The 27,217-nt window shown below is 35.9% G+C and overlaps 1 protein-coding gene across 10 annotated transcripts in view; it reads right to left on the bottom strand.

The window, feature by feature from the left end:
• LOC120767536 (protein split ends) overlaps positions 1-27,217 on the bottom strand; it is a 62,722-nt gene that overhangs the window by 30,082 nt on the left and 5,423 nt on the right. For 9 of the 10 annotated variants that reach the window (XM_040093629.1, XM_040093636.1, XM_040093633.1 and 6 more), the window contains one exon: positions 18,395-18,660. In XM_040093629.1, the coding sequence (XP_039949563.1) occupies positions 18,395-18,486 (92 nt within the window). In that variant the 5' untranslated portion in view covers positions 18,487-18,660. Of the gene's footprint in view, positions 1-18,394; positions 18,661-27,217 lie in introns of those variants that run through there. The other variant, XM_040093640.1, reaches the window with a different exon arrangement.

The following is a 27,217-nucleotide window of genomic DNA, read 5'->3' as shown; positions in this document are numbered from 1 at the left end:
TTACTATACCATACATACATATATGTATGTACATACATACATATTTATAAAAATTTATATATTTACTTTCTCCCTGCTCAATAGATCAAATATTATTCGAATTCGTATTATGGCAGTAATAAACGGGAAGGACTCAAAACAATAGACTTCCGCGTTGAAGGAATAAATCGGCATTTCGAACTATCCTTGGTGTAATGAAAAAGTAATACGAGTAGTATGGTAGTACTATGGATTTACAAATGCCGAACAAGTTGGGGTTTTCGATCTGTTGTTCTCAAAAACAGTAAGTATATAGGATGGGAATCGCCTCAACTTAACAAATTATAAATTATAGATACATATTGCGAGAATAGGTGTATACAACTATGCCATGCTATCACGGTGAATAACCAAAGGTGTGGTAAAAAAATATTCTCTACAAAAGAGATTGTGATTGAAGTGTTGGTGTCGCTAAAAACCACCGCCGTCGTTGCTAATTGCAAATATTGTATTATCATGACCATGGAAAAGTACAAAATACGAATGATCTATGTACGAGTGTGTCTGTATGTGTGTATACATATATGTACCCTATGTGAACGCACTTGTACAGAACTTAGGATTTCTAGTACTTTAGATGAGATAGACGACGACTCCGCCGACTCCACGCTCATAAGTGTGTATAAGATAAACTTGAAAGCCAATTTCTTCCACATCATCAAAGTCATCAACAAAGGCGAAGCTTTGAGCAAAACCGCGCAAAGAAAAGAAAATCTGCTAACTGATACTGTGGTTGTTGTTATTGCAAGCTGTTATCATAGTTTTTGTTCACTGCTCTACACATTGTTTCCGCCATCGTTGCGCTGCTTTGGTTTCTGTCACCGATTTTATGCCCCCCTAGTACCCTTCTCTCAAGCTGTCTGCCTTGCAACATGTTTATTATTAGTTCGTATGTTTGGCGTATGTTTCGTCTTTCCGCTTATTTCGCCAGCAGTTCAATGAACTTTATTTCACATTTCGCGCGCGCGCTTCTTAATCGCAGCTCTCCCATTTCATTTTTCACACTGACGCATGTACACACACTCACACACACAAACACATCATAAGTATGTACATATTCACATCCATAAATAGAGTCTATGTTATCATAGATGTGTGCCTCCCAACCACATCCACAAATGCTTTTGCTTCACTTCTTTCTATTCTGGATGCCACTTATGAGGCCAGGTGACGATCCACTTACGACATAAAGTAGATAATATGTCGTATACTCACAGCGACACATACATACATACATACTATGTATATACTATACAACTGCATACATACATATGCTATGTCGCTATGTTACAGACGGTCGGTCATCAGAAGACGATTTATTTTACCTAACTTCTGGTCTCTAAATGTCACTATTTCTGAAATTCAAACAATTTGGACTTCCCGTCTTGGAGTTGCCATGTGGTGAGGGTAACGTCTACCCATTCACCGACCAATCAAGCACTGTGCCCTGAACTGCGAAGCTCACATAATACTCAGCATCTTCGTGACGTTATACTTATGTCCCGGGTTAAATAATACAAAAATAATGAAAGCTGATTCAAATCATCTCGCAGGACGAATCTGAGTTGTCTTCAACAACATCTTCCAGCAATAACTTTTTAAGTAAAGATCAGCTTTTCTTATAGTCTCAAGTCAACGTCGAAGCCAGACGCTTTCCATTGCTTGGAGAAAACTAATCGCCACTTTTAAAAATAAATTAGAGAAACTTTAAAAATTATGTAAATGTATTTATTTGTATACATACAAAAAGACGACGTGAAGCCGACTGCAGTTTGACATGGAAATAATCGAGGTGTTCATAAATAATGGTCCACAGAAAGTTTAAAGAATTACAAAATAAACAAAATCGAAATATTGTATGGAGAAATTTGAAATAAACAAATAATAGGAATACAATGACAAAAAGCGCTCAAAATAGTAGAAATGTTTGTTTGTGTGTATGCGCAAAAGCACAACAATGAGGCCATTAGTCAGCTGATCTTCCATTTGTATGTGCAGAGGCACGTACATATGTGCCAGCGCCGCTAGACACCTTAGTGCAGTAGCCATGTGTCTAAAGCTTTGAACATAGGGAATTTATATATGTATATATGTATATATATATGTATGTATGTATATACAATAATAATAATGGTGACCGTTGCCACAGTCACAGCACTGCTACTATAGCATAAGTCAATGACATTTGGAAATTTTGTAGGTGAGTTGTGGCCACAGCCACACCGCAATAGGGGCGAGCGTCACGAACACTGGGGAAACAAAGAAGAAAGACCGCAACGACAACAGCAAAAGCAGCGAGCAGTAAGCATCGGGCAGTGTGCAGCGTCCAAACACAAAAACTTCATTTCAACTTTAACACTTCAAGTGCGTCAATGAACGCTTCAAGCTGACACTCCGCTGTTGAAGTTCGGAACGAAGCTTACAGTGGGTCATACGGAAAACTGAAACGTAACCAATTGGTAACTTGCCAAGAAACCAAATAAACATATGTAATTTGATTTAAATTGGATTCAGTTGCTATCTTTGTCAACTACAAATTGGGTGGGCTGGGATGTCGGGAATTTTCAGTCATAAACATATAATTTCCTTTGCAAATCTTATATCTGAAAAAAAGTGGATAGTAGCCATCAACTCCTTTCTTTAAAAGTCTTTTCCATTAGAAAGATTGGATATATCCATGTGAACATATGAAACTTCTGCGGACTTGTTTCGAAAGTCGGGTTCCTTTAGTCTCTAGAAAGCTAGTATGAAAAATAGTATACAGACGTGATAAAGACGTAAAATAATGTACATACATATGTAGTTGGAACTTCCGATGACTTTCCATCGAATAAATTACAAAACGAACGAATGGTGATTTAACAAGTAACGAAGGGCTAAGTTCGGGTGTCACCGAACATTTTATACTCTCGCATGATAAAGTGATAATCGAGATTTCATTATCCGTCATTTACATATTTTTCAAATACCGTATTTTTGTAAAGTTTTATTCCGCTATCATCATTGGTTCCTAATGTATATATTATACAGAGAAGGCATCAGATGGAATTCAAAATAGCGTTATATTGGAAGAAGGCGTGGTTGTGAACCGCTTTCACCCATATTACGTACATGTCATCAGGGTGTTAAGAGAATATTATGTACAGGATTTCATTGAAATCGGTAGAGTAGTTCCTGAGATATGGTTTTTGGTCCATAAGTGGGCGACCCCAAGCCCATTTTCAATTTAAAAAAAAAGCCTGGGTGCAGCTTCCTTCTGCCATTTCTTCCGTAAAATTTAGTGTTTCTGACGTTTTTTGTTAGTCGGTTAACGCACTTTTAGTGATTTTCAACATAACCTTTGTATGGGAGGTGGGCGTGGTTATTATCCGATTTCTTCCATTTTTGAACTGTATATGGAAATGCCTGAAGGAAACGACTCTATAGAGTTTGGTTGACATAGCTATAGTAGTTTCCGAGATATGTACAAAAAACTTAGTAGGGGGCTGGCCACGCCCACTTTTCCAAAAAAAATTACGTCCAAATATGCCCCTCCCTAATGCGATCCTTTGTGCCAAATTTCACTTTAATATCTTTATTTATGGCTTAGTTATGACACTTTATAGGACAGACGGACGGACAGACAGACATCCGGATTTCAACTCTACTCGTCACCCTGATCACCTTGGTATATATAACCCTATATCTGACTCTTTTAGTTTTAGGACTTACAAACAACCATGTGAATGTGAACAAAACTATCTATAATACTCTCCTTAGCAACTTTGTTGCGAGAGTATAAAAATATCTGATATAGTGGCAGTTTATGAATCCTGTCACAAGGAAAATTTTTCCACATATTGGGAAACTGAATTAACTGAATTATACTATATAATATTTATAAATATTAGGTTGGAAAATATCTCCCTTCCGCCCTTTTGTCTTTTGAATTACGCGGCTATGTATAAAGCGCTACAGAGCTCGTATCTGGCAATACTAAACTTATTTGAAAGATCTTAACATAACCTACAAAACGACGCTATGCATGATTAGTTTGGATATTGCGTTCAACAGTTATAGACGTGTAAACATGAAGTTCACTAATGCCGAAATTCGCGCTATTTCAAAGTTTTCCTTCGTTTTGGGGAATGGTACTCTATCACTTCGAACTGCGGAGAAATGGTTTCGACGATTCAGAGCGGGTGAAAACGAAACCATGTATAAGCCAACCGGCGGAAGACCTATGACGACGAATACCGATCACATCATGGAAAACATCGAGTTACACCGGCATGTGGCATCTCGTGACATCGCCCAGAAGATAGGAGTAGTCACCAAACCATTTTAAACCATCTGCAGAAGGCTGGATACATAAGAAAGTTTGATGTTTGGGTACCGCATAATTTGACGCAAAAAAACCTTCCGGACCAAATCAACGCCTGCGATATGCTGCTGAAACGGAACGAACTCGACCCATTTTTGAAGCGGATGGTGACTGGCGACGAAAAATGGATCACATACGACAATATCAAGCGAAAACGGTCGTGGTCGAAGGTCTCAAACAGTGGCCAAGCCGGTATTGACGGCCAGGAAGTTTTTGCTGTGTGTTTGGTGGGATTGGAAGAGAATCATCCACTATGAGCTGCACTCATATGGCCAGACGCTTAATTCTACCAACTACTGCGAACAACTGGACCGCTTAAAGCAGGCGATCGACCAGAAGCCCCCAAAATTGGCCAACAGGAAGGGTGTTCCACCAGGACAACGCCAGACCACACATTTCATTGATTACTCGTCAGAAGTTACGGGAGCTCGGATGGGAGGTTTTATCGCATCCACCATATAGCCCGGACATAGCGCCAAGTGATTAACACCCTTTCCTGTCCATGGCGAACGCCCTAGTTGGTGTAAAGTTGAACTCAAAAGACGCTTGTGAAAAGTGGCTGTCCGAGTTCTTCGCAAATAATGAGGGGGCTTTTACGAGGGGGTTATAATAAAGTTGCCGTCTAGATGGAAACAGATTATCGAACGAAACGGATCAAAAAAGTGGGAGGGAGATATTTTCCAACCTAATATTTATAACACTAGTTTACAACCAACTAAAATGACAAAAATACCTAAGAAGCAAAATTTTTTAAACTCAAATTCGTAATCAGGACACCTCACCGGCCTCTTACCAATTCAGAGTAGTTGTTGAGTAGTATAACTCATTTCGATTTTATTTCGTTCTAAAAAAAGGTTTCACATATTCCTTTAAAAGAGTAAACAAAATTTCAATAAATCGACTATTTTTTTACGAAATAAATAAAATCAAGGTCGATTGCTTGTCAATGGATGGACACTTTTCGAAACAAATTTTTGGACGTTCGGAATTTTAATTCAGCGGCCTAGAAGTAAGTATTGTGTTTTTAATTATTATGTATACATCTTTAAATTTGAATTCGAAGATATATAGGTTCTACCCAGAGGAACCACGTCATGTTACATGAAATTCAATTAAGGATCAATAATGTGATGTCTAATTTGATCAATGAATTTTATTCTGTTATGCATATAATTTTATGTCATTTATGATTTGAGCAATATGTCGTCCAGATGGCTACCTTTGCATATCTCCACCCATTTACGTCAATTTTCGAAGACCCGGGGGTCCGACATTTCGGCTATAGAGCGCTGAATGTTGTTTTCAAGCTCCTCATTCATTGCTAGTTGATTTTCGTAAACCTTTGAACTAACATAACACCAAAGAAAAGGTGCAGAATATAACAAGTCGCCAAACTTTGCGTCCATGTGTCCATGTTTAGACGAGAAATATGAGGCGGCGCACCGTTTTATTGGAAGTAGAGATCGTCCGCGTCGATTTCATCAAATCATATACATTATATATGTATATGTATGTATCTATGGCATACTTTATGGCTGATTACAACAAACAATTAAAGTAATCAGTCAATTTCGCACTTTCATCTTGATTTTTAAAGCAATCTTAACAGTTACAGCGTGACGAATTCAGCTCAAGGGGATAAGATCGGTAGGCAAGCGGCACAGCGGATTTAAGAACAATCGGTGCGATCCGGAGTGAAATGGGACTGATCAAGTAACAGCCTTGGTGTCTTCTTTCAATCTTTATTTATTTTCTTTTGTTTGTGTTATTAGCTTAAACGGAAAGTTTTTTATAAGCACGTCTTTTATATGCGCATATACTATTCTTATTCGTATACCTACATACATATGTATGTATGTATGCTTAAGCATTTATTAGCAGTCGCAAGTATACGTGTGTACACATCAACCTGTATGAATAAATAAACCGTATAGGAATACAGATAATAATGGTTTTCTCTTCGTCACCTAAAGTAGCACAAAATGGGAACTAAGCAAACAGTGATGTTGGCTTAAGCGCGCCTTAAGTGCTCGTCAAAATTTATTAAGATCATTTGGAGGACTTCACAGAAACTGTTTAAACACAAAATTATATTGTATCTTCTCTTAGAGGTCACTCTTTGTTTACACAATTGAACTTATGAGTTGGCGGGTGACTATAGGAATTTTGGTACGAGAATAAACGATTGTTGCATTTAGAAAGCCACACCGAAATGTAGACACGTATATTGCACTATTCGCCTTAATTCCATGCATACGTATTTTCTTGTATATACATATGTATGACCGTATATGCCTGTCGCTTGTATATATTATATTTTTGTATTTAATATATGTATTATCCAAATATGTAGATATGTATATCTCGATAATGCTAGTTTGTGATTTTATATAAAAGAAGTGGTAGAAAGCGGACCTTGCGTCTGACCCCTTCTAAAAGAAGTATTAAACAGACATTTAATGGAGACAAGCCGCCAACGCGTTATTCATGAATCTTTGAAATTTAATGTCCATAAGGTAAATATATTGCATGTAGCTACCACATAGAAGTCGCAGTAAAATGTTTATAAAAAGCCTGTCAACTCTCATAGTTTTCATTATTTATATTCGAGGAGTTTTTTTCCGCCGACTATTGTATCGCCTTTGTATCTGCATACATATGTACATGCGACAGCACTCATATCAGATCAGGTATTTTGTGTACATCAATGTGAAAAGGAAGCAAAATGTCGACGCTCAGACACATCCACATACATACATACACGAATATTTTTATTTAAACTAAATGTACGTAAATATATTTCTTGCTCATTGGCAATAACCGGTTTACATTTCTGGTATTTTATGCTTATAATTCTCCGTTCATCCACAATGTCTGCACCTCTACACACTTTTATCGGCATTTGTGTATATACCACATGCACACACACACGAGCTGAAGCACATATTCGAACAAAGTTGTCATTTTACACACAACAGGTACATTTCTTGTTTACCTATCCAGACTCCTCTCTTGACCACATTGTATGGCGACCGGTTTTTACCTGCTTTCAAACATTACTTTTCATTACTGATTATTGTATTAAATATGGCTTGTTTGTGCCTCCGTCTGAGCTAAAAAGGATCCTCACCATTCTTCTTTGAAATGTTATATTGTATTTTGTCCCAAATATTTTTTCGCTCAAGTATGTATGTAATGTAATCGGCAGCAGTTACATACGTGGGGCTATACCCAATTCCTACTCTTGCGTCTTCGCCGCGCATCCTGGAAACATAAGTAACCCTTGTGCAAGATGCGGTAGTCAACACGTGTGAAGCCTGGGGTCACGACTAAAAGAGAGAAAGCTTCAGTGGAGCCACTTCGACATATTCGGCTTAAGAGTTCACTGAAATCTAATTGCAGCGTCTGTTCACCGGAGGTGCGGCTACTAGCGGTTGTCGGCATGAAACAAGCGGCTCGCTATATATATATATATGTATATATATAGCGAGGTTGTGCGCTGGTTTTGGGACCCGCCACGTAGAATGAAGTAACAGCCTCGGATGAAAGGTCCCATGTTTGATGACGACGATCTACAATCGACCAGATTTTCACCATACGCCAAATCTTGGAGAATACTCGCGAAAGGAAGATCAACATACATCACCTCTTTAAAGCTCGGTCAGTATGGAGAAAAACCTCTCCAAGTCGTCCGATGCCAAGCGAGGTTTCAGACAAGTAAAATCTTTGTTATCGCATTCGCGAAATGGCTCGCACGTCACTGTTGACAGTCATAAGTCGTATATCTTGGAACCAGCATCAACACCAACAACAGTATCCGCCTTGAAATATACAACACAGAATTACACTTGCCAACAAGTGCTACTTTGAACTGAGTAGGTAATTGAAAAGTAAAGTCCTCACTCGACGAACAAAGATCAAACTCTACAAGTCCCTCATAATTCCCGTGCTGCTATATGGTGCGGAGGCATCGACAATGACATCATCTGATGAGTCGACCTTGGGAGTGTTGGAGAGAAAGGTTTCGCGGAAGATGTATGGTCCTTAACACATTGGCAACGACGAGTACCGCTGTCGATGGAACGATGAGATGTACGAGACAATTGTGTCAAGTTCTCTCGTGTTTTTAATTTTATTTTAAGGACTAATATCATTATTAGTCCTTCGTCGATATATCGTAAAAACTGAGAGCAGGAAAACATTGCACGGCGGACAAGACAGCTTACATATATGCCAAACGGAAAAGTTTTTGCCGAAATTATATAATGTATATATTCTAAATAATATCCTAATGCCAAAAAATACTTATCTTGTAAAAACAAAACGATTTTAAGAAATCCAGACCGCGGAGAAACAAATAATAGTGTTGATAAAATCATAGTACGGAAGAGAAGAGCCACTCCTTTTAAGTCAGCCAGACAATTTATATTCAAAGTTAATGAAAACAAGTAAGGAGGGGCTAAGTTCGGGTACAGCCGAACATTTTATGCTCTTGCAACTTGCAGGAATCAAAGGCAGGGAAATATCTTAAGATGTAAAACGTAAACCAGAGGATCGGAATCTAAGCAATTTTTTATGTACATATAGTCTATATACATAACTCGTACACTGACCGAAAAATTAGACATACGATATTAAACCAGAAAAAAACGAAAATCATTTTACGTAGTCTATGGGAGTTTGGGTCGTATAGACCCGATTTTATTTATTAATTACAGCCGGATGTTCGGAAATCCTGAGAATAGTTATATCGGGACAGGTCAAGTTTTTCCCAATTTTATCTACTTTAGGTACAAAGATATACTGTTATGAGTAAAACACGTTCTGTAATTTTCATTGAGATAACTCAAATCTTCATATTAAGTATATGGGGGCTCAGGAAAGTACTGACTTCAAGCCATTTTTAATACACAGAATTACTATTGTGAATAACGGATTCTCTCTGAATTTCACTTTTACATCTACATATGTATCTCACAATTTATTATTTTCGGTCTAAAGTCAACTATAAATACTGGGGTCTTCATATTCGGTACCTATTAATGGCTTGAAGAATTTTAGTTGGCTTTGGGTAATTTAAATAAATTAAGAAAATTAGTCGAAATCGGTCGGACGGTCCCGAGATATATGTACATATGTACGATTTCACCAAAAAGTGGGCGCGTGCCACACCCATCGTCCAATTTTCACACCGGCTCCCATAAAGCCCTCGTCTCGTCATCCTGACCATCAGCATGTTGTAAGAGTATAAATATGGTGCGGATGTGTGTTGAAATCTTGGTGAAAAACGACGATATCTTGGTGAACGAAGTGTCCAAATACATAGGGCAAATTGGCGTTTGAAGTGTGCTATTCCGTGGCTGTAAATGTCAGATGAAGATGAAGTCAGCCAGATTTCTTCGTAAAAAATTTAATTTATTTCCTATTAATATTGCAGATTCTTCAGCTCAAGACAAAAAAGAAATAAAGGATGGCATCTTAAATGTCTTCCGAAAAGAAATTCACTTCCAAAGCAATTATAAAATTTTATTCTAGAGCTGCCTGCTGTCTTAAAATACGTGTGTAAATATTTACGAACATTATTTTTTATATTTTTATGCGCATTGCAGTATAAATATGTACATATATAGATAGTTTCAACGTGTCTTCATGACCACATCTTGCCGATATCGGACATACGCAAATATAATCTAAGCACAAATAGAGTAAAATCAAACGGCTAGTTTTACAATCGTAATTATGAAAAGTCGGTCAAGTACCGATAATTCACACATACGTAAGCATTTAGTTTTGACTGCCATAACTGCTTGCTAGAGCCACATGTTGCCGTTGCCGTCCAATCATAACTAAAAATGCCCTTCTCACACTATCTTATCGAATTTCATGTGATCTAATCAGTTTGAAATGTCAGTTTAACTGATACTCACATTGAACACACACAAGCATTTGGCTGAGTAAATATTTCTTTATCACCTAAAGGCAATGATGTGATATTTTTTCTAAATGATTAATTGTAGTCTAAAAGCAAAGTAAAACAACATTACAAAAACAAATTACAGAGCCTAAATATAAATTCAACGAACATATTCGGAGTGCCGTATTATTCAATTCAAATGCAGAGTGAAGGCTTAAATAACAGTTATTAAAACTCGTGGGAATGGGCTAAATTCATGTCAAATAAATCCAAGTCCCAGGAGAGAAAACAACACAAACACAATGACTAAATAAAGGAAATCATATTGCAGATCCTAGAATTTACAAAATGTAATCAGGAGAAAACACAGAACACAGAGACATTGTGTTCCACCACAAATAAAGCTTTCTTCTCAAATAATATACTGGAATCTAGTTGAATTTTGAAATTTGTAAATGGCATTCAGTTCAGGTCAAATCCGAACTAGCTTATTACATCTGTCTTATTTCGAATAGGTAATTGAGCTGATTATTCTCCAGTTATAGTTCTGATCAGTTCGTTTTACATTGTTCTCGAATCGGACTAGATATCTAATGTTAGAATCGAAGATTCGATTGGTTTGAGGCTGAATTTACTGGGGTTCAGAAACACAAATTAGTTTTCAAATAATTATATGATAATATTTTCTGCTCAAATTCGGTTATTCACAATTATAAGTTCCATGGAGCTATTACTTCTAGGGCAGATAACGCTACTGACATTTGCCGCTTGTAAAGCACTCATATTAACGGGCTTACATGTACATGTGTTTGTGAATGCGATGGTTGTGCCGATGTGAATGGAATTGATCACCAGCAATAATATTGCGTCGCAAAATGTGCCGGCGATTACGAGTATGTTTTTTAGCACCTTCTTGCAGGTTTTGTCCTTGCAATTTTCGATACTTCTGTGTTAAGAACAACAAAAAAGAGATAAAGAAATATTTCCTGGATATGTAAAATGCTGGTGGCGAACATACATACATATATTTTACACCACACTGGAAAGCAACACGTATTTTTGCTTCAGTTCAACAGAGCGTATAAGTAATATTTAAGTGACAGTCGACATATGTATGCACATACATTGGAAATTTGACGTTATTTTCGTACCAAAAATATATATTACAGCGTATATACATAGTTCCATATCTCAAAAGAAAAAGTCCAAATTGTCTCGCAACTTGCCAGGATCAAAGACAATTATTTTAAAAATTCAATAATATAAATTTTTGAAAGGTTGACCCATATTTTCAGTAAAAAGTTATGTATTCTATATCGTATATTTGGATAATTTTTGGTCATAAGGTGGCACAACTCAAAAGCTTCGCTTCTTGATTCATATAATGGAAAGTGAAGAAACCGAATGGAATTTGAAATTGTGTTACCGGGAAGTACGCGTTATTTTTGTCTTATTTCGCACATTTTTGCATTGTAGTATAGAAATATTTAAATAATAATAATAATAATATTACCCACCGAATTTGGTTGAAATCGGTCGGGAAGGTGCCAAGATAGGGGTTTTCATCTAAATGTGGGTGGTGCCACGCTTATCTTCAAATTTGGACAGCCCACAGTCCTATTAAAATTATTACTCTCTGTAGCAACATGTTGCAAAAGTATAAAAAGACCGCTCTCCTGAACAAATGTTAAATTTATTCACATTATTCGAAACTCGCATTTGAACATCGATAAGGTCAAAAACTTTAGGCGTGTGGACAGCTTCAGGATGTTTAAGTGGATTTCTATCCTTCAAAAGCTGTGTCGAACACGTTTGACCAATGGTAGCGTGCAACTCTTTCAGCTGCCATTTTCATTCAAATATTGATTTTATTTCAGCTTTATAATTATAGTTCATTCATAGTGTACCCCTCTGAGGAATCTTTTGCGCCTTTAATAAGAATTTATTTTATCGATTTTTCTATCAATAATGCAGCGAATCACGAATGTTGTATACATTTGAAGAGCGTGTGACCAGATGTGCCTCTATAGTATAATTTGGGTAATAATTACATACACATACATATGTATAATGCTATGAGGAACTGAAGGGAAAAATGGCGAATGAGGCTATAATTTGATTTTGCATTCGCTTACGTATTTGTGGGTGTGTGTGCGTGTTTGAATCAATCGAAGCGAATAGGGATCTCGTGTATACTTTATCTTAAAAAAATTAATATTGGCATTTTCCCAATATTATGGTTAAACAGCTACATCCGTATGTATTGGCGGCAATTGACGTCAGTCCGATATCGAATTTTATCGCATTTGTAATTTTCTCATTGCACTTACATACATTTATGGGAAAAAATGGTTATATTTTTATGAGCATGCATGTCCGCTTTCGCGCGTAACATTTTATATCACTTATTGTTTCATTATTCCAAGCATTGTACTATATACATTATAATTTCCTCTAACTCTTGTTGAATCGTTTAGCCAATTGTAATAAGAATATGAAAATACTATTTTAAATATGTCTGCTTTAACTGAACTCTTGTATCTTCCGAAACTATAATCTTAAATAAAAAATTTGCTTTCTGAGCATGTTCTACGTACCTAGTCTACAGGTACTGGAGGCTCCCACCCACTCATGGCCTTTCGCAGGGCAGACTTTTAAATACAACGCGGAAGCCAAGCAATGGTGAACTACATATGTGACAAAAAAAATAGACGAACCGCGCTAAACACGGGCTTTACGTATGCCAAATTATGGGCAACAGAAATCATGCATGCACACACACCTTTCTTAACGCGACCCACATGTGATGCCAGGATCTGACGTACTGCATATACTATTTAGTATAATCAAGCAATATGTACATGCATATTCCATTCTCCTAATATGTTTGTAGTATACATGTAGTATACATATGTATGTACATACATATTATGTATATTTTAAGTTGTGTTATTTGAGAACTTTCAATAAAAATTGTACCGACACAGTATTTAGCATGAATTCTTTTCTACCACACATGAAATAGCAAACATATAAGTATGTACATAAATATATACACTGGCGTTGGGTATGGGCAATAAATATACGCTATACGTGTCTGACTAAGGCTTGAATTCATTACACAACCGGCGACCACACTTTGCTGAGCGTAATTTGAGACTTTCGAAAGGTGTTGCGCATACCGAGCGAGCACTTTCCAATGAATACGCGTATGAGGGAACAATCAACGCTACTTCAAGAACAAAGAGTCTATAGGAGATCTTATTGAGTCCATCATAATATATTGTACGAAATAAACCAAGCTGTCAGCAAGATGATTTTATAAACTATTATTTCTATATGGTAAATACCTGCATAAATATGTACCAAATTTTCAAGGTGAAACATCAGCATTAAACGTTAAGTTATTTTATTTGAAGAATCAAGAGTTCAATAAATTTAGTTGCACAAAGATAATAACTGTTTATTTGGGGTTTTACTTAATCCTCTGAAATATAAAAACTACATAGGATCATAAGAAAGTCTGAGGTCGGTTAATCTCAATTTTAATTGATAGAATTATAATTTATAAAGAAGATCACTCTGTGTAATTTTAAGTTCAATACAGCTTACAAGTATTTCTAAATATTTTTAATCGAAACTTGTTTTTGTTCCTGCTTTCCTCTCCATTTTTGTGTGATGTAATATCCGAAAATACTAAGCTACCATAGCTAATAAACACTAAGTTTTCGGAGAAACGGTTGTATGTGAGGAATACAGCAATTTAATACGTTTTTATACATTTTAAATATGCACATATCCACATAACATGCATACATACATATGTAGTTCATAATATACTATAAAGTTTGTGTTGTGCCTTTTAAAAACAAATAAATTTTCGTTTTTACGAATAACCACAAGTATGTATATACATATGTACATATGTATGTATGTATAAACAAGGAAAGGTTTTAATTTTAAATAATTTGAACCAATTTTATTTTGTATGAATATCCATATGGATTTCAAAAAATTCGTAGCAAAAAAATTAAACACACTCGTGTTCCTACATCTGCATAAAAAAAAACCAAATTAGAAAATTTTATACAGACTTGACTTAAATTTGTGGCAGCGGGAATGCAATAGAGTTGGGCTCGAGTTGCGACTGACGGGAGAGCAACTCGTCGCGTCCGACTACAACGGTGGTGTGCAAGTGAATAGCTGGGAAATTGCGAAGAAAGAAATTTGCTCACATGTCTATGGAGGCTCACACAAGCTCGAATTCAATCTTACTTGCCGTTCTCCGGTTATATACATACATACTTATATTTATTTTTATCCATCCATATGTGAGAAGGCACGTATTTATATAAGTGGCTTTTCATTCGCCGGATGGTGTGTTATTCCATTCCATGTCTGGCGTATGCCCACTATTACTCACATATTGAGCTCGGCATATGTAATTTGTACTATTTATCAATTTTCGCATGAGCGTGCTGGTGTTAGTGAGTACGGTACGTGCATCTGTTTTGCTCCGCCGCATGACTCATTTTCCATTACCGCACCACACCATCCAATAAACAATTTGCCTTTTTCATGTTTTGACGTTCCCTCGCTGCCACTGACTCGGCTGATTGCTCGACTGAGCGACGAGCGCGTTTCTTCATTCGTTTTGTTCCAATTGTAATTAAATTAATTTCTTACTGCAATAACTACGAACATACATATAGTACATACGTACAAATGTACACATGTGTGAATTTATTCAGTACATACTTTAGTTCTTGGCTAAATACGAATGGAATTGCACATATTCACTTATTTGCTTTTATACACTTGTTTGTATGTCCACCTATGGATTATACATATGTATGTATATGTGAGTACGTGTAAGTTTTTGTAAATACATTATTACATCGTAGTCATATCCATATGAGATTTTTTTGGTTGTAGTAAATAAACGTACCACGTGTGTGTGTGAAAGACCGCTGATTGTAATCCAGTGAGGTCTAAGGTTCCTTTTACGTTCAAAAATATGTATATACATATCTACATATGGATGTATGTATTCTATGTTGGTAGGTAGAAATAACTCCAATTAACCAATATTTACAAATTATCTCATTTTTTAATAATATAACATGCTAACTCTCCGTTTTGTTATTCTAAAATTTTAATAGTGTTTTCAGTTACATACATATGTGGCCGATGGTACGCATATTTATAGTTTTTGATTTTACTAAAGATTATGCAAATCATGCGCTGAACCCAGATAGAAATAGACTATCCGTTATTATTCATTTGCAGAAATTAGGATTCAGTGTATGTATGTATGTATATTATTTAATATTCTGGCAGGGGAATAAAAAATATATTTGTAAACACATGTAGGTTTGTGTTTAGCACATGTACATATGTATCTATGTATGTACATCTGTATATAAGGAGGAAATAAGTATGTATGTATGTACATATGTATATTATTTTGTACCTCCTATAGTGTTATGAGGTGCTTATGATCAATGAAAAAAATACAAGTTAAAATAACCAAAGAAAGCATATCCACACATGCACATGTAATAGTACATAACCGGTACTAAGGAGTCATTTCAAGCTTGTTAAACGAAACTGGATGATTAAACTTTAGTAGCCCCACTATACCAGCTTGACTATGGATGAGGTTCTCATAAATAATATATGTATGTATGTACTTATGTATGTATTCCTTACAATAGATTTTAGCCGCTTTCGGGAAATAGCCAACACAAAATGTTGGAAGAAAATAAACATTACGCCATGAAGGCACACATAAACATATACCGGTAAGGTAAAGACAAAAATTGTTTACCAAACGAGTATCCGTCAGATACCTACTTCGCGAAATACATACAATATAATGAAACTACTATAGCGAAATAGCATCAGCAGAGTACGGCGATAACATGAACATCGGCAGCAGAGCCAACAACAAGCAATTACCGTGAATTGTGTATTCTAAAGCAGACATGAAAAATAAATAGTATCTGCGAAATAACTCGAAATCGAGAAAAACAAAACGGTGACGATGAAACCTACACGAAAAGACAAACGAGAACTAACACATTCACGGCCGAACAGCCTACAAAAAAGGTAAACACGCACACAGCTGCCATGCGAATAGATAGATTGAGGAACGGACGGACGACAGACGGTCGCTAGGGCCGATTAACAGACGTTCGGTTGGCGGGCAGCAGACAGGCAGACAACCGAACCATGACGTGTAGAAATAACCTGAAACGCAACTAAAATTACTACAAACAAAGAAAGAGGCGAGCAAATTGTAGTTGCTTCTTTGTATCTCGCAGTTAGGCGCAGGCATAACACATCAGCGCAGCCATCGACAGTAGGCAGAAAGCAACCGACAGCCCGCCACAGAAACTGTGAGAGCCAGAGCTAAAATGCCGAGCTGCTCTGGCTATAGCAACTCGCAAATGGATTTATACAAAACAACATTGTCGTCGTTGCGATGTTGCCACATTTCACACAGCGCATTGTTATGGATGCGCACCAACCACCGCTACTACCACCTTTGATTTCATATTACCGACGAATGCGAACACACGCACGAGATACTTATTCGTATTTGCCCGAATTGTACTTTGGCACACAAGCGTTCGTGCGTTGCTGCTGCCTCGCTGAGTAACATGCACTCTTCGCCTGTTCCGATTCCAACAACGTTTGCCGACAATTACCTACTCGACGAACGTGTTAATGTGTGTGCTTGTATTTTTTGTTTTATGTTTGTTTTTATTTCTTGGCTGGCTGGTTTGTTGGTTGGTTGCTTGGTGAATCGTTTCGTAGCCGTCGGCTTCATTTAGAAATGTGACTGTAGTCACCAAAGTGAAAAGACGGGCTGACAACAAAACAAAAATAAAAAAAAGCAACAACAACTTACCGCCAAGTTTCAGATAGTCTCAGCGGCAACGTCGCCGGCCGTTGCTTTTCTACTCCTCAACTGGGAGTTGTTTTCGTTATTCATGTGACGCAGCCATGCAAACACACACACACCGATGTGGACGTAAGCATGTGTCTGTAGATTGGATAGGTTCACACAAAATGCACAAAACGACTTCAACCATATGAAAGACTGAAGAAGGTCAGAGGAAGCGAAAAGAGGCCCACACCAGGCAAGGATTTTCTACTGGAAAATATAAACAGGGTTTTATATGTATAAAGAGCTGAAAAATTCGCAGCAGCGTGAGACGTCAGTTGCCACTCAATCGTTTCTTCAGAACAACTAGCTAGGCAGTTCTTCAGCACGAATATGCCTGTGCATACATGAATGTGAATGTATGAGTTTATACAGGAAGTCCAACTTCTAGCAATACCGCTTTGGCTTTGTATCTCAACAACAAACATTCTTGGTTACACATACAACTATGTGACATCCAAATAAGCATAAATGCAGCTATTGTACATACGTTGTATGTATGTGTCAAACAATTTTTATGAATGTAGATATCCATGTATGTATGCATTTGTGTATATTTTCTTTCTCGTCTTGTCAGCTGCTATGATACTCCTGACTAGCTCCCGCTTCTGTGTATGTTCTCTTACGCAAAGCAACTGTCTTGTGGCCATTCCTTTTGATGGCTATGATGTGGATGAATATTACACAGAATGGGACGAAATTGGTGTTCGGAATTTATTTAAATGAATGAACGCCTGCTTTTGGAATTGTTTTTGATAACAAATGGATTCGTCACCACTTTGCATCCACTATGCTGTCACTCCTTAATTACTTACATATAGTAGGTATAGTATGTGCAAATGTACTATGTACATGTGTAAGTAAGCACATCTATCTATGGAATTGCTGGGATAAGTTGATATTTCACAAAAAGACGGACTTTTTTCGATAATCTTATAACCAAGTAAAAAATTATTTGTGACACATAATAAATTATCGTGCATTAACTTCCAAACTCACTTCTGCAACCCTTTTCTAGTTCCTAAGGATTCGGCAAAACTAGAATAATATCGCATTGGGGAGATTCAAATTCATAGAGTCCAAAATGTATGCTTATGTATTTATAACTACTGATTTCTAAACTTACCGTTTTAAGTGTTCTCTGCCTTTTGTATCCTCACGTAATCTCGCTTCGGGTATTTGACCAAAACAAATTTTTCGGGTTTCTTCACGTACCATTTTGTTTATAAAACTTCATGGAGGCGACTTGTTTTAAGAGGGGCGCGCTCCACCCCATTCACTTTGAAGGACGACTGAATATGCTTATCGTTAAATTATTTTTCCGAAAAGTCGTCGATAGAATGCGAATAATCTGAGTTTAATGTATTATAAGCACTTACACACGCACATTTACTGTAAGAAAAAGAAATACAATTGTTTAAAGTTTTTATTTTTTATTGCCAAATACATACATATGTACATATGTACAAATGTAGTTTTCTTATTAGGTATCAATCTTGTAAGAATCGATATACATACATAAATTGTATACAGACATTGTTTGGAATCTGTTATTCTAAATAACATTATAGTATAAAAAAAATTAAAAAAACCGTTTGTGATATTTTTTTTCCAAATAGATTTGTATTCTGTTCTTCGGCGTGTATTTTGTTGTGAAGTACAATATTTGTAACCTAAAAGGGATCTCCGACAACAAAATACACGCCGAAGAACAGAGCGTTCTTTTTAATTTTAGTCTTAGAAATGAGCTCCTTTAATTTCTGGGTTGAACCTAGTTCCAGTTCCAAACAGTAAAAGTTTGAGGTTTCAGTAGCGGGAACTCCACATGAAGCCAAATCTAACGGGTAAAGCCGTTGTTAATAAGTTGCAAAACACGACAACATTGATCTAGTGAGTCGATCCATAAGACTTGTTTCACCATTGCAATGTCTATATTGCGAAAGCAACGTTTTGGTTTTGAATCCATATTTTTGAGGTTATCATCGTTAATAGAGGAATTTCATATGTATAATGTGTAAATGATATGCGTATACATACATATGTATGTATATGTATATGTATATGTACATGCGATATGATTCCGAACTTAAAATCATTCCAAGAAGATACTATGAAAATTCTAAAAAAACTCATGGTTTTTAATAGCTACCTATGGAAATGTATGGAGCTGGTAGTAGAATACCAGCAGCATATGAGCATAAAACATGTTATGATGTAGAGTTGTTCACACAATTGAGCGTATAAATAGGTTTTTTCTAAACAGATACGGATATACATATTAACAACTTAGCATTGTAACGCACTTTAAACAGAAACTATCGCAAAGTTGTTAAACTGTCTTATGATATTTGGTAACGCTGGAGAAATAATCCTTGAATAACTAGAACTAAACGGCTAGAATTCGGTATAGTCCATGTTAACAAATCGTTAAAAGTATGGGAAAGTGGGTAGATTACTGAAGGATACAAAGCTATTAAATGGACATTTTTTCAAGAAATTTACGGCAGTTACAGAGAACTCGAGATACAATTATCGTTTTGATCCAAGCATACTTGAATGTACATAAGTATGTAGGTCGGGACTGGCTGTATAATGCTATCAAACAATTTAAATCGTCACCGTTGCGAATTTGTGGGTTTAAGTCATACATAAGTTACATACATTATATTCACCTAGAAAACAGAGATACATACATACATATGTATGTAGCTTTAAGCGTGAAATAAGTAAGACTTGGAAGGAAATGTTCGTAGCCTCCACACAAAAAATAAAAGATATGCCACGACAAAAGATACATAGTTTTCCTATCTTTAATAACTAATTATTATTAATAAACTATTGATTTAAAGAAAAATAAAAAAGTACTCGAAGACTTTGTTAATTAATAGATATAAATAAAATATTAATAGACTCGGTATAGAAGTTGGTATTAAGGTTTTACTTCAATAATAATTGCTGTACGCTCAATTCTGTGAGCAACTGTAGATATGTACATACAAATTTATTTCTTTATGACCGCTTGTAAGTAAACAATTATAAGAAAAATGTGATTATACATATATACAAATGTATGTACATACATACATACATGTGTCTATACATATTTTTCTAGCCCGCAATCGACCGACCATCAACTTCTTACTCTAATTTGTACGAAGAGCTACCTACCAACGTGCTTTTATAACAGCAGTATGTGTATATGCATATGTATGTGCTCCTATATAAACATATATAATATAAATGTATGGCTGCTTGTGTATTCACATGCCTAAAATGTGAGAAGCACGAACAAAACATGACCAAATGTTGAAAATTCCATATAACATTTTATTGTGACCGTTCAGTCGGTTGTTTTGTAGATACAAACCCATACATACTTTAATTCAGCTAAATTGGCTTGAGTTTGTGTGCGCGTATGTGTATATGTGTGTATATAAATCTACTCGGCTCGTATACAATTAACGGAAACTGGAAATGTGGCAACAACGTACGCACACAAAAGCAATGTTAAAGCAGCACAATAGATCAGGGCAAACAGCACCGATAGCAGCGTCGGCAGCGGCTACTGCAGCGACTGCTGTAGGCACAGCGAAAGCAGCAAGAGCCGAACGTACATACAATACCAAATGAGTGAATAGAGAAAAAAAGAAACAAGTCGACGAAAACTGGCAACATGGCGAAATGTTTTCTTAATACGAGTATATAATTGACTAGATGATGTTTGCGCACGGGAGGGAGGTAATAAGTGGTAAAATTTGCTGAGTACGCGCGAAAGAAGAGAGAATTTTCGATTTATTTACATAGCAGAATAGATTTGTGTGTATGTACAAACGTATGTATTAATGAGACTGTGTGCATGGCAATGAAGTTGATGAGTTGGTTGCCGTTTTGTAAATTTTGGTTCTGTCATATTGTTCTTGGTTCTTTCATTACACTAGTGTGCGAAGAAGAAAAGGGTGGTAGAAAAACAAGAGAATATGCGATGTAGAGAACAGTTGTAAATGCTAGAACGAGAGAGTCGATCAAAATAAGCGCTTTTAACTTTCATACGAACACACATGCATATATACATACGTGTTTATATGAATGCATAAACTCTTATAAAAAAATTGTATGATTTGTTTAGGTAAAGATATAATACGCACACTATGTACGGTTTTTGCCAGTTACACAGGGTGTCCCATAGTTGACATTTTGTAAAAATTGACGGTTGAACATGTGGGTATGTATGATGTGCGGCTCTCATTTGATGGGAATTCATGGTAAAGATTTCTATAAAATTTGAGCTATTACACATATGGACATACTTACTTATGTATATAAATACAATTGTGATGAGCGCATATAAATATAAATTTGGTGTTATTTTTCCTTATAGCGCTATTGTTGCAATGTCGGGCTAAGCCTTTGTAGGGTTGCTGATTCCTTTTCTACTACTTCACTTTTCCACACATACTTATGTATGTATCTACAAATGTATAAATCAGTATATAACAACAACCACATGCAAAGAAAGATAGATACTCCTCATACCTACATACATACGTACATACATATGAGAACAGAATAATAACACTCACACACACGATTGCTAGCAAATTTAGTAAGAAATCTTATTTTATTTATAACGCAGTCTCCTACTTACAATACATAATTACATACATACTCATTCAAATGTTCCTAACTACCTTTAACGATCTGGAAGTGAATGTTGCCTACTACTTTTGTACAGAAAACCAAATTAATATACATATGTACATAGATATGTATAAAGGGTTGCGTCATTAAAAACACAAATTTTATCATTTATAGAAGATACTATTTCCTCTAGGCCTTCGTACATGTGTTTGTTGCTATTTAGTCAAAATCCTGACTGAGACTTATACATACATAAATACATACATACATGTGTACATAGTATATGGGAGATGGTGAGGTCAATTTTTATTTTTAGCAGAAAGAAAAACATACTTATTTTATATTTTTATTCTTATAATATACACAGTGCATCAGTTTAAACATATAATTATTTATATTTGTCAAAAAATTAGCAAATTCCGGGAGAGAAAAGGACGTGTGAATTTCAGATTGATATCTCAATAACTGAAATACTAGTACGTGTATACAGACAAGCGGATAGACAGACGGACGTGGCTAAATCAACTAAGCTCGTCACTGGGATTCAATTTGTTTGGTTTGTTTGCTTGCAACCATTTTTTAACACCGAAATCGCTGAATGCTATTCTAAAATTCACCCCAGTTCGTCATATTGATATATGTACATATATATACATATACATACATATGTACATATATTTCATAGGGTATCTGACGTTGCCCTCCCTGTTAAGGGTTTAAACTACCACAAATAAATTAGAGAACTATGCTTTACTTAGGATACGGCTCTTATTGATTATGTCCTTTCAGAAGAATTAGCATCAAATGAAAACTTAGAATCAAAGACAAAATTGAGAGATCCTGAATATTAATAAAATAATGTATGTAGGCCCAGCTGTGTTCAAAATAATAGGAGTGTAACACAAAACACAATAAATCAAAACAAAAAAAAATTAACAAATTATTAATAATATACTTATGTACATATGTATGTATGTATGTACTTCAGCACACCTGCGTGGCAGAGAATCACCCTTCAGATCACAACTTTTCTGGAGGTTAAGCGCTAAATAGGAAATACAGTAGTAGTGTTTGAAGCAGTTCCCTGTCCGTGTATTTCCCTACCCCTCAGTTGGTTGCCCCAAATTTAATTTAGCGGACATACTTGCATTAAAAAAAGCACTGGATTCACTTTTATAACTTGCATTGAAAACGGATTCATTCAATTGTATTGATTACGTGGAATTATTTACATATCTACATACATATGTAAATATGTACATATGTATATATAGTATACATATATGCACACATGTATGTAAGTACATTTTAAAGGCAACAATACGGCAAACATTTGTTGTTATTTTTATATATAATTGTTTTATTATACTTACATATGTACATACATATATGAATATAAAACCAGCGCCGTTTGTCACTACTGTGCAAGTATCTATTAGCCCCGTTGGTGTTATTGCATTTAGCCTCCACCGCCAAGAAATTGCAGCAAAGTGGGAGTTCATTTCATAAACACATACATACATACATACATATGTATGTATGTCGTATGTAAGAGCTCTTGTACATACTTACATATGTACATATAAAGATATTATGGATTCTTGCTTTTATCTGTTCAAGCTTATGCCCAGAAATCCTTAAAGCCCCGGACAATGTCGCTAGCAAAGCCGTTGACGTTATCGTCGACGTTATATAAAATGCGATTGCATGAAAAAACTAAATAAATACGAGCTCTGTGTTTTTATTTCACTTTACGTTGCTGTTTTGTTGTGCGCAGACTCGTCAAAGCAACTCATATATGTACATAGGTAAATACATACATACATATGTATGTATGCAGAAATAAACCTGCTCCACAAATTCAAAAACACCAGCACAGTGAAAACATGCGTTTTTCGAGGATGCAATGCGGGTGTTGAGAAGTGCAGGAAAGATCAAGTAAATTATTATGTACAATATACTAGTATGTTCGTTTATTCCAGTTATAGCCCAAGACTTGTACATACGAATGTATGGATATATGGATATATGTATAAAAACTGGACGAACTAACAAGTGAGCTATATTTCCGGCAGCCTGACTAGCGACTGAAGCATGCATTGCTCGGTTTCGAATTCGTGTTGTCTGCCCACTTGCATCATTATCCCGGCCCCACTTGTACACATACATACATACATGTTCACATAAATAATACATGTAGTATGTACTATTGACGTTTGCCTCTGTGGAAACAGTGCAGGTTCCAAGCATCATGTGCAACCCAGCCGATCACATAAGCACACCCACACAGCGGCACGAAGGAAAATGCACCGTCCATCTCCCACTGCACATTTCGTCACACTCATACCGTTGTAGAAATATCATTATACATACATACATGCGTTTGGACTTACATACATATGTACATATGTACATACTTATGTGGATGTAGGAATCCATGCAAGTGCTCACAAGTTTTCAAAAGACCCCACATTGCATGGAAAAACAACACATGGACCATGTAAATAGCTACACAAACATACATACATATGTAAATGATTTTATGATATACATAAGTACATATATATAAACAGTAAACGGAAACACAAATGCTATTTATGTACGTTTATAAGTACTTTTATATAAGAGTTTATATACTTTCGTTGGTGTTGTTCAAGTGGATTGGCCGAAGTATGGAAGGTGCTATAGCGGCGACGAGGAATATTTACACACATACACAGTACACAAATATACACGCTCGGTTGTGGGGCCGTATGCCTAACCATCCACTTATATATAGTATACCATAAGTAGGTGTATATTTTCATGCAGACGTGAGTTACAACACACCTACATACATTGTTATCTTTGTGTGTAGTTGCAGTAGTTCATAAGCCGCGGTGAGGTATTTAACATGAGCTGTTGGCTGGCCAAGTAAGTACACAAGTTTGCCCACCGTAGGTCTGATCAGCAATCGTGCGGCAGGGGGGTTAAAATAACCACCTTATTCTCTCTCTGTCATTATTAAGTACTTGGGGTCCACTCTGTACACATATGCAAACGCCACAGCGAACAATCACACTCACATCGATATTCCCATACACATGCTCACACAATTCCGTCACATCAATCGAAGACCAAGCAAAAGATACTTGTTCTTCTCTTGGCCTCTTCGACCCCCTACCCATATGTGCAATTTATATACGAGAATGTATTTTAGGTGTTTTTTTCTGACTTTAAAACTCGGCGCTGGCTGGTTTCATTGTCGTGTTGTTTTAGCGCTGCCGGCGCAGTTGGGGCCGAGCGCGAGCGCCTACACTCGTCGACTTGCTTTCTCTGCCATTTAGTCGCATTTAATGCGCATTGGGGTGCGGTTGTTAGCGCGAACGTTAGGAGATTCTTTAGTGTTTCGATCGAATAGATGGAGATTTTTCTATATTCAACATACTTACATATATACAAATATTAGCATTTTGATTATCGAAAACTACATACACACATAATTTGTTCGTTCCTTTATTTCACTTATTTTGACACTTGCACTTCACCAAATTAATTTTTTTTATGTTATTCCACAATTTTACATACTTATTTAAAAAAAAGAGGTTTTGTTACGTAACGCGATAAATTTGTGGATTGAATTTAGAACTCACTTCAGCAGAATTTATTTCACAAATTAAAATTTTATGCACATTGAATTCAAATTACTCACTTCGAAATCCACATAGTTGTTTGTAGGCGCTATTGATATGTACCTACATATGCATAAATAAACATTTTCTTGAAAATTACCAAAAAATAAATAAATTATGTCACATTTCAGAAAAAATAAACACCGTTTGCGCGTTTTACTTGTGAATGAATGTTCTGTTCATTTGTATTCTAGTACAAGACAATTGGGCCGGCTTTAGAATACCGTCCCAGGATTACGAGAATGAAATAGGTAGGGCGGATATAGCAGGTCCTCCAGATCAAGAATATAAATAAATAAAGCCATGCCATTTCGAGATATTTGCATTTAAAGTTGAAAGTTTCTACTATTTTAAGTATTTCCCGATTTAAAATGTATTTCCAGTTTGATATCCCCCCTAACACTTCACCAATACGTTTGAACACATTTTATTAGATTTTATTCAATATTTAACTTATTGTTCAATTCTAACGGTTGCATGCTGACAAATAACCGTGTTACTATAATATAAATTTTGCAAACGAACAAAAATAAAATAAAAGGAAAGATGATGGACAAAAATATTTTTCAAATTCCCTTCTCTTGAGAAACCTCGGTGCTGGATAGACCAGGGTTATTTTTTTTCGAAGAGCGACGAAAGGCCGCTAACGCAAAAGAAGTCCTACGTAAACAAAAAAATTAGAACACCCCGCTGTTGGCCCAAGGTTTTTTTTAATCGCGGCCGAAGGCTTCCAAAGCAGAAAGGAATTATGCGCGATAATCGAATACTTTATTTATTTTCTTCTATTGGGTATACCCCCGTTATCTTTACTCATTTCGGTTCATTTAAAAAGTTTTCGTAAAGGAACACTGGCTATTTCTCAGTTTACAACCGTTAGGTTAATGTGTAAATAAATAAAATTGAAGAAGTTAAATATTGAATGAAAGCTATATTTGTACTTTATAGTGAGAAATAAATGTGTACAAACGAATTAGTGAAGTGTTAGAGAATATAAAAGTGAAAAATATGTAAATACTAATACGGAATTCTAAATTCAACACAAATGTCTTATATTAGAATACACATGAACAGCACATTTATTTATTTTATTCTCTATTGCTCATTGACATAAGTATTATCTTCAAAAATTTTCTTCTCTTCCATAGACCATAAATACTTTTTGAATAGAAGAAGAAAATAAACCGATTTTAGACCCATAGTCTCTTATGCAATATTTTTCAAAATGATCCGTAGAACATTTTCCACATACGCGACTTTAGGTAAAAAAATTGGTATGCTCTAATGAACCTACATCAACATAATAAAAAAATTGAAAATTCTTCTTCACGTTATTTTTTGAACACACATCGTATATTAAAAGAACATTTAAAGCAGTAAAAATGAAAGAATAAGCATCCCATAGGTTGGTTTTCATATAAAATTAATCAGATTTACATAAAGGACAACGTCCGGTGTGTTTTACGTGAGTACCTGCCATTGATGGCCTAACATCACGGTGCTGAAAAGCACATAAGTAGATCAAAATAATCCGTTGATAAAGCAAGTTTTTTGCAAGCATTATTTGGTTCCAATTGTTTAAGGTGGAAGGGACACCATTTCCACCTTGGTCGGGTTCGAGGCCGATATAAAACCTCTGCGAT

The sequence above is a fragment of the Bactrocera tryoni genome, chromosome 2 (assembly GCF_016617805.1).
Source record: "Bactrocera tryoni isolate S06 chromosome 2, CSIRO_BtryS06_freeze2, whole genome shotgun sequence".
NCBI lineage: Eukaryota > Metazoa > Arthropoda > Insecta > Diptera > Tephritidae > Bactrocera > Bactrocera tryoni.
Note: the sequence above shows the minus strand (reverse complement) of the source record. Positions and strands in the feature narration are given on the sequence as shown.